Consider the following 13,606-nt stretch of genomic DNA (forward strand, 5'->3'; position numbering starts at 1 on the left):
AGGGTGTGACTAGTAGAGTTAATCAGGTCAAAACATTTTATTAGTAAGATTGGAGGGAGGGCTTTGCACAGGAAATATGGCGCCTGTCAAGTGTTTTTCAAGAAAGACTGTATGGCAGGCCCAGGCGGGTGCCATCAACAGATTCTTCCATCAAGTGTGGGCTTGGCAGGGGAAGGCCTTAAGGAGTCAGTGAGGTTGGGCTAGTGCAGGGGTGGGCAACCCCTGGCACATGTGCCAAACATGGCACACCAGTAACTTGCTGACATGTGAAACCCTCTCTTATAATCTTCCATTTACAATTGTGAATCTTTGTTCTCAGTGATGAATTTTGTTAAGTCGCGTAATAGGAGTAGCCTGACGGATGAAAGTAGTAGCTCGTGCATATCTCTGAAGGTCACGAAATATAAACCTGATGTAAAATCTCTGTCATCAGTGATGCAGCAGCAAAAGTCCCACTGATAATATCAAACGGAGCCATAAAGTTTTCTGTCGGACTGTCAGTGTACATGTATACATTAAAAAACAATGTATTTTTCATCGTCACATACTGTGTTTTTTTTGCTCGAATGAATTTTATTATTTCTTCAAGGTTCTTCACATACGTACACCTTAAGAGATATCAAGTAGGCGTAATATGTTCTCAAAAAATTGGGGTTGGCACGCAGAAGAATTTTGAGTCAGAGATTTTGCTGGTATTGGCACGCACTCAAAAAAAGGTTACCCACCCCTGGGCTAGTGCATCTCCCAAAGTAATGGCATATGGAGGGCTGTGCTCAACCCAGGAAAGATGATGTTTGTGGGCAGTGTGGGAGAGGACTCAGCATAGGAACATTGGTGGCTGTCCTTCCAGTCCCCCTCCCCCACCCCCCCTCAAGCCACACAACCCAATCTCTCCCTCTATCACTCCAGTTTCCTCCAGAGCCCAAGGTGAATACCTGGGTACAAAATGGTTTGTCCTGGCCCTTTAAGAAGATGCCTATGTTTCCAGCTGTCTCTTATCTCAACTAGGGGGATGGAACCCCTGCTGATTTTCACAGCCAGATATTATATGGGCTCCTCTTCCCTGCCCTGGTGCTCTGGGCTGGGGATCCCATCGCTCCTTGGGGACACCCCTGCAGCTGAGCTATCTTTCTGGATTCTCAACTGCTGACCTTGGGAAAAGGGCCAACCTTTTTTGCATTTCTGGTCCTCTTACTAGTCATGAGGTGCTTCATCTCTATATCGTTAGTTATAAGACTTCTATTCAGCTAGTCTTCAGATGGTTATTTATGTTGATTGATTTATAATTTAGTTGTAATTTTGATATGGTCCTGAGAGGAGGTGAGTGTAACTTCCACCTATTCTGCTGCCACATGGATCTTCTACTGAGGCTTGTTTTGTGACCGAATTTGTTATCTATCCTGGAGAATGTTTCATGTGCACTTGAAAAAATTGTGTATTCTTCAGTTTGGGCATAAAATGTCTTTAAAAACATCGATTAAGATAACCTAGTGTATTGTGACCTTTAAGGTCATTATTTTCTTATTAATTTTCTGTCTGGCTGAGCTCTATTGATGTGAGTGAGTTACTAAAATCCCCCTACTATTATTGTATTACTGCAGAATTCTTCCTCTATGTCTATTAATAATTGCTTTATATATTTAGATGCTTCTATGCTGGGTATGTAGATGTTTACAATTATTATATCATCTTCTTGGATGGACCCATTTATAATTATGAAATGTTCTTTGTCTTTTCTTACATTTTTTTTTGTTTTAAAGTCTGATTAGTCTTATATGAATACTGATACCCCAGGTTTCTTTAAATTTCTATTTGCATGGGCTGTCTTTTCGTCCCTTCACTTTCGATCTGTATGTCTTGTTTTTGCTTTTGAAGTGAGTCTCTTGTAAGTAGCATATAAGTGGGTCATGTTTTTAAATCCATTCCCTGTATACATTTTTATTAGAGCATTTCATCTATTTACATTTAAAATAATTATTGATAAGTATGTACTTATTATCATTTTGTTAATTGTTTTTTGGTTGCTTTAATAGTTCTCTGTTCCTTTCTTTTTCTCTGAATTCTTCCCTTGTGATTTGTTGCTTTTCTTTACAGTTTTTGTTTGGCAGTTTTGTTTGACTAGGTTAACTGAATAGATTTTTTTTTAGAACATTTTAAGCCTCTTTATTCTTTGTATATGTTTTATGGGGTTTTGGTTTATGGTTACCATGGAATTTATGTATATCATTTATGTATAGCAGTCTGATTTTAGCTTTTAGGTATTTAAGTTCAAATATATTCTACAAGGACTACATTTTTACTTCCCCTTCCATACTTTGTTATTGATGGTATGTTTAAAATTGTTTTTGTGTTGTGTGAGAGTTGAATTTCATACTGTTTTCTTTTGACCTTCATACTAGCTTTTTAAATTCCTGATTAACTGTATTTATTAAATATTTGGCTTTACTTGCGACATATTTTCATTCTTCATTTCTGATTATGGCCTTTCCTTTTCTGCGTAAAAAACACTCTTTAACACTTTTTGTAAAACTGTTTTAATGATGAGAACTCCTTTAGTTTTTGCTTGTCTGGGAAACTCTATCTCTCCTTCAATCTAAATAATCACCTTGTGGGTAAGTTATTCTAGGCTGTAGGTTCCTTTCTTGTGGCATTTTAAGGATGCCCTGCACTCCCTTCTCTCTGTAAAATTGATGTAGAGAAACCAGCTGGTAGTTTCATGGAGTTTCCTTTGATAGAAATCATTGTTTTCCTCTTGCTCCTCAGAGAATTCCTCAGGCCCTGGAGAGCTCCCATGGCTCCCCAGCCTTCTCTGTATGGCTCTCTCTTTGTTGAATGGAAGGTGGTTTGCGAAGAAGTGACCTCTGTAGGCTTTAGGTGCCAAGCAGCTTTGGGCAGCCAGGTGGATCTGAGCAGGCATTCACAGTGTTGGGGGCATGGCGACTGGGCTGGAGCAGCTCCTGTCAGAGAGGCAGGATGTCTGGGAATGCACCCAGGTGACTCTGCAGGTGGTGCACCCAAATAACGCCCCTCCTGCTTTATCAAAGCAGAGGGGGAGGAAAGCATGGTGCTCATCAGCTCCTTTGACCCAGAGAGTGCCCAAAGCTCCCGGTGGGAGGAGGGGTGGGTGGGGCAGGGGTGAGGTTGCTTCTGCAGCTTTCCAGCCTTCTCAGTTCAGTCCCTGTCTCTTGTTTGTTGTTCAGAGCTGTTCATTGAGCTCTCAGTTGTCTTGCTGGAATAATTGCTCCCTCCCCCCAGCCCCTCTCTCTTTCTCTATATATTTGAGTAGCTCATGAGAGCAGGTGAGTTCAGCATCCTGCTACTTAAATACCACCTTGGACCTTCTTCCATAACGATTTGATATTTGTATATATTGTGAAAAGACCGCTACATCTTGTTAATATTTATACCACATGTAGTTACAAATTTTTTTTTCCTGAGATGAAAACTTTTTAAGATCTACCCTCTTAGCTGTGCATTACATCCTGATGACTTGTTTATTCCTTAGCTGGAAGTTTGTTCCTTTTGATCACCTTCCTCCTTTTTAAAACCACCCCCCCACCCCCCCAAATGCAGTCATTTCACTGCAGCATGGTCAGTATCCTGTCACTAGACACATGCAGGCACGGGGAGGACTGCGCGTCAGAACTGGTGCATGAGAATTAACGTGGGACTTCAATGGACAATTCTCCTTTCAAGTCCACTGAGGATCTGAGAGGTACATGCATGTTAGTATAACGTGTACTGATTATCTAACATAGAACTAGATGCTCTAAATCACATGATGACATCAAAGAATGTACTTCCTAGTTTCCCATCGATTTCCATTTCCTGAGCACTCTAATAATTTCATAGCAGAGCCTTCTTCTACCTGTTCCTAGAATAAAGCAAGAGCAGTTGACTGAATAAGAGGACATGCCCCCAAGGAAATGAGAAAAGCCTAATGGGGACCAGGAGGAAAGAACTGAATGCTTTTCACATGAAACACTAGCTGTTCTAACGCAGAGCTGCTGGGCCACAGGCTGGCTTTGAGTCCTTCTCAGTCTCCCAGTCCCTGCGCACTTTGGTTTGGACAGTTGGCCTGATCACACTGGTGGGGTAAGTGCTGTCCAAAGGCACGTTCCCTCCATCCCACACAGATCGCCTCCTCTGGCCCCTTTCTCCAGTGTGTCCCGAGGGGCCCTGAGCTCAGTGACAGCATCAGGAGAGAAACCTGAAACACCTTTCACTCAGGTTAATTATTGAATAACTTTCATTTTCCTTCAGTGAATGACATCCTTTCTCTAAAGGGTCACCGATTATACTGTCCAATCAGCAGCTACAAGCCTGTCATGTCATCAGTTACTAGGGAAAGCTGCTCCATGAGGTGTCCCCAGAATCACAGCCTTTCCCAGTATTGAAACACCTGAAAGATCACAGTGGCTTTAACTGTGAGAGGCTAAGTCATTTTCCCAAATCTGCAGCACTAAGTTATAGTGCAAAAGGACAAAATGGAAGGCCTCCTAATTTGCAATCACCTCCCTCACCCTCAGCTCCCAGCACACTCACTCATCCTTTTGTCTAAAGGGCTCTGTCGGCAGTGAGAGAGGAATGCTCCCCAAAGCCTCCAACTTGTGTGCTCATCACTGACCAGCACAGAGCTGGCTCACAATAGGACCCAACACAGCGTTTCTGATAGGACGGGATCAAACCTTTAAATCACTAAGTTAAAACAGTTTCTTAATGCAGGAAATTCTAAGTTTTAAAAGAGGACCTTCCTACTGAATCTCTGACCAGCAACTGATGATGCTGTTCATCTCTGATGCTGATTGGTTCTCAGTACTGAGATGACCCAATCCAGGAACAAAGAAATGAGTTCCTCAGTTGGTGTTTTGGGGGATGTGGGTGGAGAAGGGTCACAGTCCTCACTGAGTGAGACCCCCCTGCTCCCTGCCCCTGTCCTCTCTGAGCTCCAGCATGGTGTGTCTGCGGTTCCCCAGAGGCTCCTGGATGGCCGCTCTGATGGTGATGCTGATGGCACTGAGCCCTCCCCTGGCTCAGGCCAGGGACACACCACGTAAGTGCACCTTGGGGGTGAGCTGTTGTGGGGGGAGGAAGAAAGGGAATTAGCTTTGTCACTGTGTCCAGGCCATGTCCCTTAGAAAATGGTGGCATTTTCTTCAGTGGCCACCTGCCTTTACCATATGGATCCTGATTCTTTCCACCACAAAAGGGGCTGGTGCTCGCCACTATGAGATGTGCAAGGGGCTCCATGTATCTCAGCTGTTTCTTCTCACCTCGCCTCCAGTAAACCTCCCCAGCCTGTGTCCCCTTCCATCGGGGTCTTGAGAGGATTGAGAAATAATGATCTCAGACTGATTCCCACCCAGTGCTCCATTTATTGTATTGAGTTATCCCCGAAAGGAACGTTTCTCTGGCATTTTATGGGGAGTCAAAGGAATTAGAGGGTCTCTCTTTGAGGATCCTGTGTTCTGTCCTCAGCAGAATCTGTGATGTTGGTGCCTCTCCCTACTATGTGAGATGTATCCAGGGGCCTCCCCACCATCTCCTTTCCTTTCTCCCTGAACCCCCAATGTTTTTAAGGCCTGTGCCCCTGAAATGGAGGTTCTCTGACAGAAGTGGGGTTAGTGCTCTCTCTTCCTCCTGTGGAAAGCCACCGGGAGCTGAAGCAGAGATTCTTAGTACTTGGAAGGACTCTATAGAGAGGGGCATCTACAGGGTGGTCTTTGGTGCCTTAAAGAACTTAAGGCAGTGGTTCTCAACCTTCTGGCCCTTTAAAACAGTTCTTCATGTTGTGACCCCCAACCATAAAATTATTTTCGTTGCTACTTTATAACTGTAATGTTGCTACTGTTCTGAATCATAATGTAAATATCTGATATGTAGGATGGTCTTAGGCGACCCCTGTGAAAGGGTCGTTCGACTGCCAAAGGGGTTGCGACCCACAGGTTGAGAACCGCTGAGTCTTAAGGCATCTTCTGAATGCCTGGCCAGGTTAGTGCTCATTAAGGATCTATGTTGAACCTTTCTGTACTGCTCTCTGCATCCTGTCCTCTCTGTTCTCCAACATGGTGTGTCAGTTTCTCCTACATCTTCCCTTCTCTGGCCTGAGCTCAACTAGTAGAGATAAATTATATGAAATTCTGTGTTTCTAAGTTAAAAATAGTTAAATGTTAGCAATTTCATATGTTCAAATTATATACATTGAGCGGGGGTAGAAAGAGAGTGTGAAGGTTGCTTACATCCCATGGGGCTAAAAGTCAATAATCCATGGAATCTAATTCAGAGAGTTTAAGCAACTTACCCAGAGTCACATGGTTAGTTGTAGAACCAGGTGACATAGTCTAGATCTCAGTATCTAGAAAGTCCCTCTCTTCTATGTCAGCATAGTCCTTTCATATTAGGTGCATGTATATCCCGTTATATACAGAGACCAATGTTTCTGTCCTTGTGATCAAAATGATATTTAGTGATAAAATTAATTAAAGACAATTGCCAAATGGTGATGAAGATATTATGTGATCTAGGAAGTTAAGGAATAGAAAGATCTTATGAGCTTGCATTCCTAGGGGTTATAAGAATTAAAATAGCAATGTACTTATTGAGTGCTTATATGATCAGCATCAGAAAGAATCACTATTCAATCCCAGACTTAACACTATCCTGTGAGGAATACAGTATCAGTAAATCCATATCAGAGATAAAGAACAAGGCCCATGGGTGTTACAATCTGACCCAGTGGGAGCTCATGTTCTAATTTAGGTTCCTCATTCTAGAGCCTGGGCTTCCACCCCCACTGTGAGCAGGGGCTTGGCTGGTCTGACTTGCTGCTGAGATTTCTGATGTTCCCATGGGCCAGCGTGTGTCTCAGGGTTGGGGGCAGCAGGTGCAAGGGCTGCCAGTTCCAATACACAGGAGGAGTTTACATCCATTTTGCATTTACAACTTGAAAAGTTCCATATGGGCTCACACTATGCTGTGAGCTCGTGAGGAACACTAAGAAGTTTAAGTGCACACCTCAGCCTCATATTTCATCAGCAGGTGGGCTTGTGTTGCCAAAGGAAATACAGGAGCCCGACTTAAGCTGAATTTCAGAGAAACAACAATTATTTATCTGAAATCCACATGTGCTGGGAATCGTGAATTTTTATTTGCTTTATCTGGCGGCCTTTCAGTTGGGCCCATGAGCCTGGCCTGACAGTGCTGAGCACACAGGCGACAGTGAGCAGCAGCTCACACATGTTTATTTCCAGCTTCTCCTGTGTCAGGAAGGTGCTGGAGAATCTGTGAAAAGTTACATAGCCTGAGCCTGAGCAGAGTGCCCTCCCCTCTGCCATCACTTCTACGTGAAGGCCTCCACCTAAAGCTGGGACCTGCTCCTGTTTGTAATCTGTCTCTGTGAGGGGTCATCTCAGCTGCTCCCCTCCTGAGGGACCTGCCTGTGGAAATGAGAGTCCACATCCGGCCAAGGCTGGTACCCTGATGCCTCCTGGTGTTACTGGGAGCAGGAGGCAGTTAGAACGTGAATTAGTTGGGACTTTGAACAGGAATCAAATGGCCGTGGCTGTAGCTGCTCCTGTGGACAAGCAGTGGGCCAGTGGCCAGGAGATTACAAAAGAAGATGATGTGGAGGATAATGATGACTCGGTGATTGGGTGGCAAGGCAAAGAAACAGGTAGATCTTGGTCCTGAACAAGTTTATTTTGCTGGAAACATAGTCTCACTGGAACCAGATTCCTAAAGATTACAGACCAAGCCTTTCCACAGACACAATATTGGCTAAATTTTTATTGTAATTCCCAGCTGCTGCATAATCAACAGTGGCTTTTTCTCCCCAGACTTTTCAGATGGTTCACCACCCCTTCCCCTCCTTCCCACCCCTGGGACGTCTGCAATATGTAAAGCCATGTCTGGCTTTCACACGGGGGTGTCTCTGACAGCTGGTGGGGATGCCGTGTGCAGCCCACTGTGTACAGACCCCCACCCCAACCTCACAGAGTCATCCGGTCCAAACGTCTATAGTGTGAGGGTGAGAACACTGCTGGACACCGGCTGTTTCTGAAAATTCTAGACTCACACTTTATACACATGCACCGTCCAATGCAGCTCTTCACGGTTTAAGAAAAAACAAACAAACAAACAAACAAACAAAAAAGCTAGACAGTTACACAAAGTCACCACTTTCTTGTTGAATCCATTCAATCACTTGAAGTTTAAAACCTTCCTTTTTATTTTGCCTTCTGCGATGTTTGTCCAAAGGTCATGAGTTCTGGTCATCGTATCTCTCCTGACCTTCCAGGTCTCTCCTTTATGAGTCATGAATCGTGGTGACCCCACAAGTAATTTCAGTAACTTGGACCATGTGGTCCCTGCTCCAGGCCCCCTTTCCTGCCATCTCCCTCCTGTGTGGATGGCCTGTGGTTGGGCTGTGATGGGCACTTTGGTGAATTCTAAGCTGCAGAGCGGAGGGCGATGCCGGGTTTCCTGCCTGGGTCCCGGGCAGCTGGGGCCTGGCACGAGGTCCCCTGCCCAGGGGGTGACAGGAGGAGGCGGGTGTGGGGAAGGGAGAGGCTGGGGGGTGAGGGGGGGGCGTCTAGGAGGAGGCGGTGATGGCACAAGTCCTCCCCAACCTGGAGCCCGGAGCGCCGCGGGGCAGCCCAGTGGGTGCCCCAGTGGCTGAGGGTCCCAGGGGTCTCCCTGCCCTGCGGCCTCCCAGCCCCAGAGGAGGGCCCCGGGCGCTGGCAGTGGGGGTGCCGGGTCCTGTGTCCCCACCGCCTGGCGCCCACACTGGGCGGCGTCGCCATCTTCTCTCACCAGCATGAGGGGTCCTTCCTGTCCCCGCAGCAAATTTCCTGTATCAGGCTAAGATCGAGTGTCATTTCTCCAACGGGACAGAGCGGGTGCGGTTCCTGGACAGATACTTCTACAACGGGCAGGAGTACGTGCGCTTCGACAGCGACGTGGGGGAGTTCCGCGCGGTGACCGAGCTGGGGCGGCCAACATCGCCAAGTACTGGAACAGCCAGGAGGGCATCCTGGAGCGGGAGCGGGCCTATGTGGACACGTTCTGCAGACACAACTACGGGGTGTTTGAGGGATTCCTGGTGCAGCGGAAAAGTGAGCGCGGGGGCGGGGGACGGGGTGGGAGTGGGGGGGAGGGGGCGCACACAGCGCTGTGAGGAGCCCCCTGAGGGGCCAGAGGGCGGCTGTGGGACCCTGAGGTCCTGTCCTGTGTAGGGCGTTTCCGGGGTGCCCAGTCCTGTCCAGTGGGGGGAGGGTTTGGGGAGTAGAGGGGAGGTGGGAGGTGGGAGGAGGGAGTCGGTCTGTCTTGGCCAAACCCCCCCTGACCCTGAGCCCTGGAATGGGGGTGCTGGGTGCACAAGCCTGTCCCTGGGCGGAGGGTCAGGCTGGGTGTGAGGGGCGGGGCCTCCGAGGCACCTCTGGCCTCTCTGAGCTCCTTTCAGGTCTCAGTGTCTTGTTCCCCCCTCAGTGCCCTGTGTTTACAGAGGGGGTGATGGGGAGCCAGGGTCTCATTGTAATTTGTTACTTAACTCACTGACGTCACATCTACACAGGCTGACAGCATTTAAGTCATTACATGTTAACTGTTTAGAGTTGTGTTTACCTAACACTGTTTTCTTAAATCTTTTTCAATATTGCCAAATACTCAGTTGAAATTTTGTTTTTTACTTTAAATTTATCCTTCTTTGATTTCTAAGGTTCTTGAACAGTTTTCACGTATGTGTTGGCTAATGGCTGTTCCTGCTCTAGGAATGGCCTATTGTCCGTCATCCCTGGGGTCCGGGCCTTTTTCTCAGTGATATTCCAGGTTCTCTAGGCAGCAAGAGGGAACTTCACTGACATTGATTCAGCATTTTCTCCAGCTCCTGGCTTGTGTTTTTTAATTTTACACGTTAGAAATTTAAACATCTTTAAGGTAATGAAATGTATTGTAAAGTTGTTAGCAATGATTTTTTTTAAAAAATATTTTTTTATTGATTTCAAAGAGGAAGGGAGAGAGAGAGAGAGAAACATAAATGATGAGAGAGAATCATTGATTGACTGCCTCCTGCACACCCCCTACTGGGGATCGAGCCTGCAACCCAGGTATGTGCCCTGACCGGAATTCGGACCATGACCTCCTGGTTCATACGGAGACACTCAACCATTGAGTCACACAGGCCAGGCTGCTAGCAATGATTTACCATCAATCTTAAATCTACTTTTTTAGGGTAAAGTAAGAATGTTTTCCCCAGGTTCTTCCTCCCTCTCCTCCTCCTCCTCTAAATCTGTATTTATTGGGCCTGGTCTCAGGCAGGAAGCACACATATGAATGAGTCCCAGAACCTGCCCTGAGCTCAAATGTCAGATTGAAAAGAGAGACAATTATAAAATGACAGGAATCCCAATAACAGGCTTCTTTTGAGAAGGAGCGGGTTGCTCAGTGAGTGTCACTGTAAGTGTTATAATGAGTGCTGCCCTGCTCCTCCCTCTCCCTCAGGACTCAGCCCCCGGAGCTAGGGAATCACCCGTCTTTCCTGCTTCCAGGGGAACCATCTCTGTGTTCTCAGGTGTGATCACATTCCCAGGACTTCACACCCTGAGTCCCCATCTCCCCAAGCTGTTCCCCAGTTTCTCCCTCTGCTTTCCTTATATTCTCTCTCCATATGTGATAAACAGCTGACATACAGTGATGGCTACGTTCCAGCCGCTGTTGCACATGTTTTAGGCCCATTGGTCCTCAAATGTCCTTAAGCGGTGAGTTAGCATTATCACCCCCTTTGCAGGTGAGGAGCTGAGCAGAGAGGATCCCCCAGGATCAGCCAGTAAGAGGCACAGCCTGGATGTGACCAGGCAGCCCTGCTCCAGAAATCACACTGGAACTCACACACTCTGTGCCTCGCAAAGATTTGTAAACACTTCATTCAACAATGAGTAACTGTTTCCAGATAAAAATCCCCCAAATGTCCTCAACGTCTCTCAAATCCAGTGGCCTGGGCTGTAGGCAGAGATTCAGGGCCCATGGCACTACCTCCTGCGGGGCCACAGGGTGGGTTTGAGGGGGGCCTGGCCGGGCCTGGAGCCCGGGACTGGAGACGAGGCCGAAAGGGAGCAACCAAGGGGCCTGCCTGTCTTGCTCACGTCTCCCTCTGCCTTCTCTGTCCTAGCTGAGCCCACAGTGACCGTGTATCCTGCAAAGACCCAGCGCCTGCAGCACCACAACCTCCTGGTCTGCTCTGTGAACGGCTTCTATCCGGGCTCCATTGAGGTCCGCTGGCTGCGCAACGGCCAGGAAGAGGAGGCCGGGGTGGTGTCCACGGGCCTGATCCGGAACGGGGACTGGACCTTCCAGACCCTGGTGATGCTGGAGACAGTTCCCTGGACCGGGGAGGTCTACACCTGCCAAGTGCGGCACCCCAGCAGCACCAGTCCTGTCACCGTGGAATGGAGTGAGACGCCCTCTGACCTCGCACGCCTCCCCCTGCAGGGGCCTTTGCTTGTCCCTGAGGGTCAGGGTCCCCTCTCCCCACACCACGTTTTCCTTTGTTCGTGTCTCTCCTTCAGCACAGGCCACAGGGTAGCCCTGTGATTGCTTCTGTGGACACCCAGAGCCCTGGGAGGCCGCCATGCCTGCCCTGTTCTGAATCCCCACACTCTCCCCTCATGGTGCCCCTGGGCCCTGGGCACCATCCCCTGTGGGCTGGGCGGTGCTTCAGCCTGCGCTGAGCTGCCCCCTGTGATCTGGGAAGAGGTGCGTCCTCCACAGCGTGGGGACCTTCCTGCCGCGGGAGAGCCCCGTCTGCTGTGCTGTCTGTGGCTCTATGACCTGGGCCAAGTCCTGGAGGTCACCAGCCCCGGGCTCCGCAGCCTCAGAGGCCGAAGCAGAGCCCTGGCTCGGGAGTGAGGGGACCTGAGGCCAGTGCCTGGGCCTTGTAGCCACTCAGTGTGACCTCAGTCTCTTTCCCGGAAATGGCTATAGTTCTGCTTCTTCTAGGGTAGCCCCCCCCCCCCCCCAATCCCAGGGTCTCCATTAGAGAAGTTGGTTTGGGCCAAAACCCACTGAAACCTGCTTCTTCTCTCAGGGGCCCAGTCTGGATCCGCACAGAGCAAGGTGCTGAGTGGAGCCGGGGGCTTCGTGCTGGGGCTGCTCTTCCTCGGGGTGGGGCTGCTCATCTACTTCAGGGCTCAGAAAGGTGAGGAGCTGCTGGCAGCCGAGGCCCCGAGATGGTGGGGGGAACTGGGGCTTTGCTGGGTGAGCTCTGGGTATGGCAATGCCTTAGAAGCCTCTCTTTCCCTGTCGGTCTCACATGTCCTGGAAATGCAGAAATAACCAGCTCCCGGTTCTTAGGGTTGAGACATGAGGATTCATGGCTGTGGGGGTAGATAGGGGTTAACATCACGGGATTTGGGTGCAGATCCTGGGGTACATGGAGGAGCAGGCCCTGTGGTCACTAATGACACTGGATGTGACGGCTTCGGGGCCACTGCTCTCAGCTTCTGCTCTGGTCTCTGCTCTGGTGTCAGCGGGTGGGGGTGCTGCTTGAGAAGCTCAGGTGGCCTGGGCGGGGACCCTGTGTTTGGGGACACACTTACCTTCATATCTTTAAGTGGCATCTTCCTTCTCTTCCCAGGACACTCTGGACTTCAGCCCACAGGTAACGCTCTCTAATCCTCTCTCAGGGACGCATTCGGTTTCCCTAGAACAGAAGGTGCAGGGGAGGAGCCAGGGGACAGGTAGCGGGGAGCCTGGGTGTGGCTCTGGCCGCTTACACTGCAGGGTCTCCTCCCGCCTGGTGAGAGGCAGCTCTGAAGCAGCTGTGGCTCCTGTGACTTCAGAGCTTTTCTTCTCACTTGGGAGCCCCAGCAGGAGGCCTGGGAGGGCAGCGCCCCTGCTGGCGGGGCCTGGGAACAGCACTGTCCTCTGTCTGCAGGACTCCTGAGCTGAGGTGGCCATGGCGACAGGGGCAGGAGAGAACCTTCTGTCTGGCCCCTTCGCAGCCTGAAGAGGTTTCCTGCTGGGCTCTCACTCCACAAGGAGAGCCGCCTCAGGCTCTGGCTGGGTCCTGGCTCCTGACCTGCAGCCTCTCCTCCCTGCTGGTTCCTCCCCGCCCTGGACCTGGAAGACCCAGTGCTGACTGCAGACCCTTATCACCATCCCTCCCTGTCCCTGTGTGTTCACCTCTCGCTGTCTGCTGAGCACCTCAGCTCACCTCTACCCACATTTCTTCATAAAATGTTCCTCAATTAAATATGGAGTGAAATCATCTGCCTCACATGGATTCAAAGGCAGGAAGTAGGGAAGAAAAGAGAGAAAATCTCAACACAACACAACAATGATTTTCACTTATTTTCCTGAATCTGGTCATGTGGGCATCTGGAAGGTTTCCTTGTTCCCGTCCTGCTTTTTCATGAGTTTTCCCTCCTGTAATCGGCCTGGTTCCTGAGCCAGGAGAGAGCCTGCCATAGACCCATTCACAGTGGCCTCCTACATCTGTGTTTCTCAACGACAAGAACACAGGTTTCTTTGTCCAGGGGATACAGAGGGGGACAGCAAGTATAAGAAATGCAGGATGCTTATTAGGATGCTATGCCTTTATAGTTTCTTAAAG

General features: G+C 49.0%; 1 protein-coding gene across 1 annotated transcript; it reads left to right on the forward strand.

Annotated features, from left to right (window-relative positions):
• The first annotated feature begins 4,852 nt into the window (after window positions 1–4,852).
• Window positions 4,853–13,261, forward strand: LOC118679591 (DLA class II histocompatibility antigen, DR-1 beta chain-like). The gene is given in 7 exon segments (XM_036356516.1): window positions 4,853–5,053; window positions 8,842–8,996; window positions 8,999–9,113; window positions 11,165–11,446; window positions 12,080–12,190; window positions 12,629–12,652; window positions 12,929–13,261. Coding segments are annotated over 7 exon segments (801 nt in total). The 5' UTR covers window positions 4,853–4,953; the 3' UTR covers window positions 12,943–13,261.
• The last annotated feature ends 345 nt before the right edge of the window (window positions 13,262–13,606 follow it).

This window comes from Myotis myotis, unplaced genomic scaffold, assembly GCF_014108235.1.
Source record: "Myotis myotis isolate mMyoMyo1 unplaced genomic scaffold, mMyoMyo1.p scaffold_m19_p_26, whole genome shotgun sequence".
In the NCBI taxonomy this organism is placed as follows: domain Eukaryota; kingdom Metazoa; phylum Chordata; class Mammalia; order Chiroptera; family Vespertilionidae; genus Myotis; species Myotis myotis.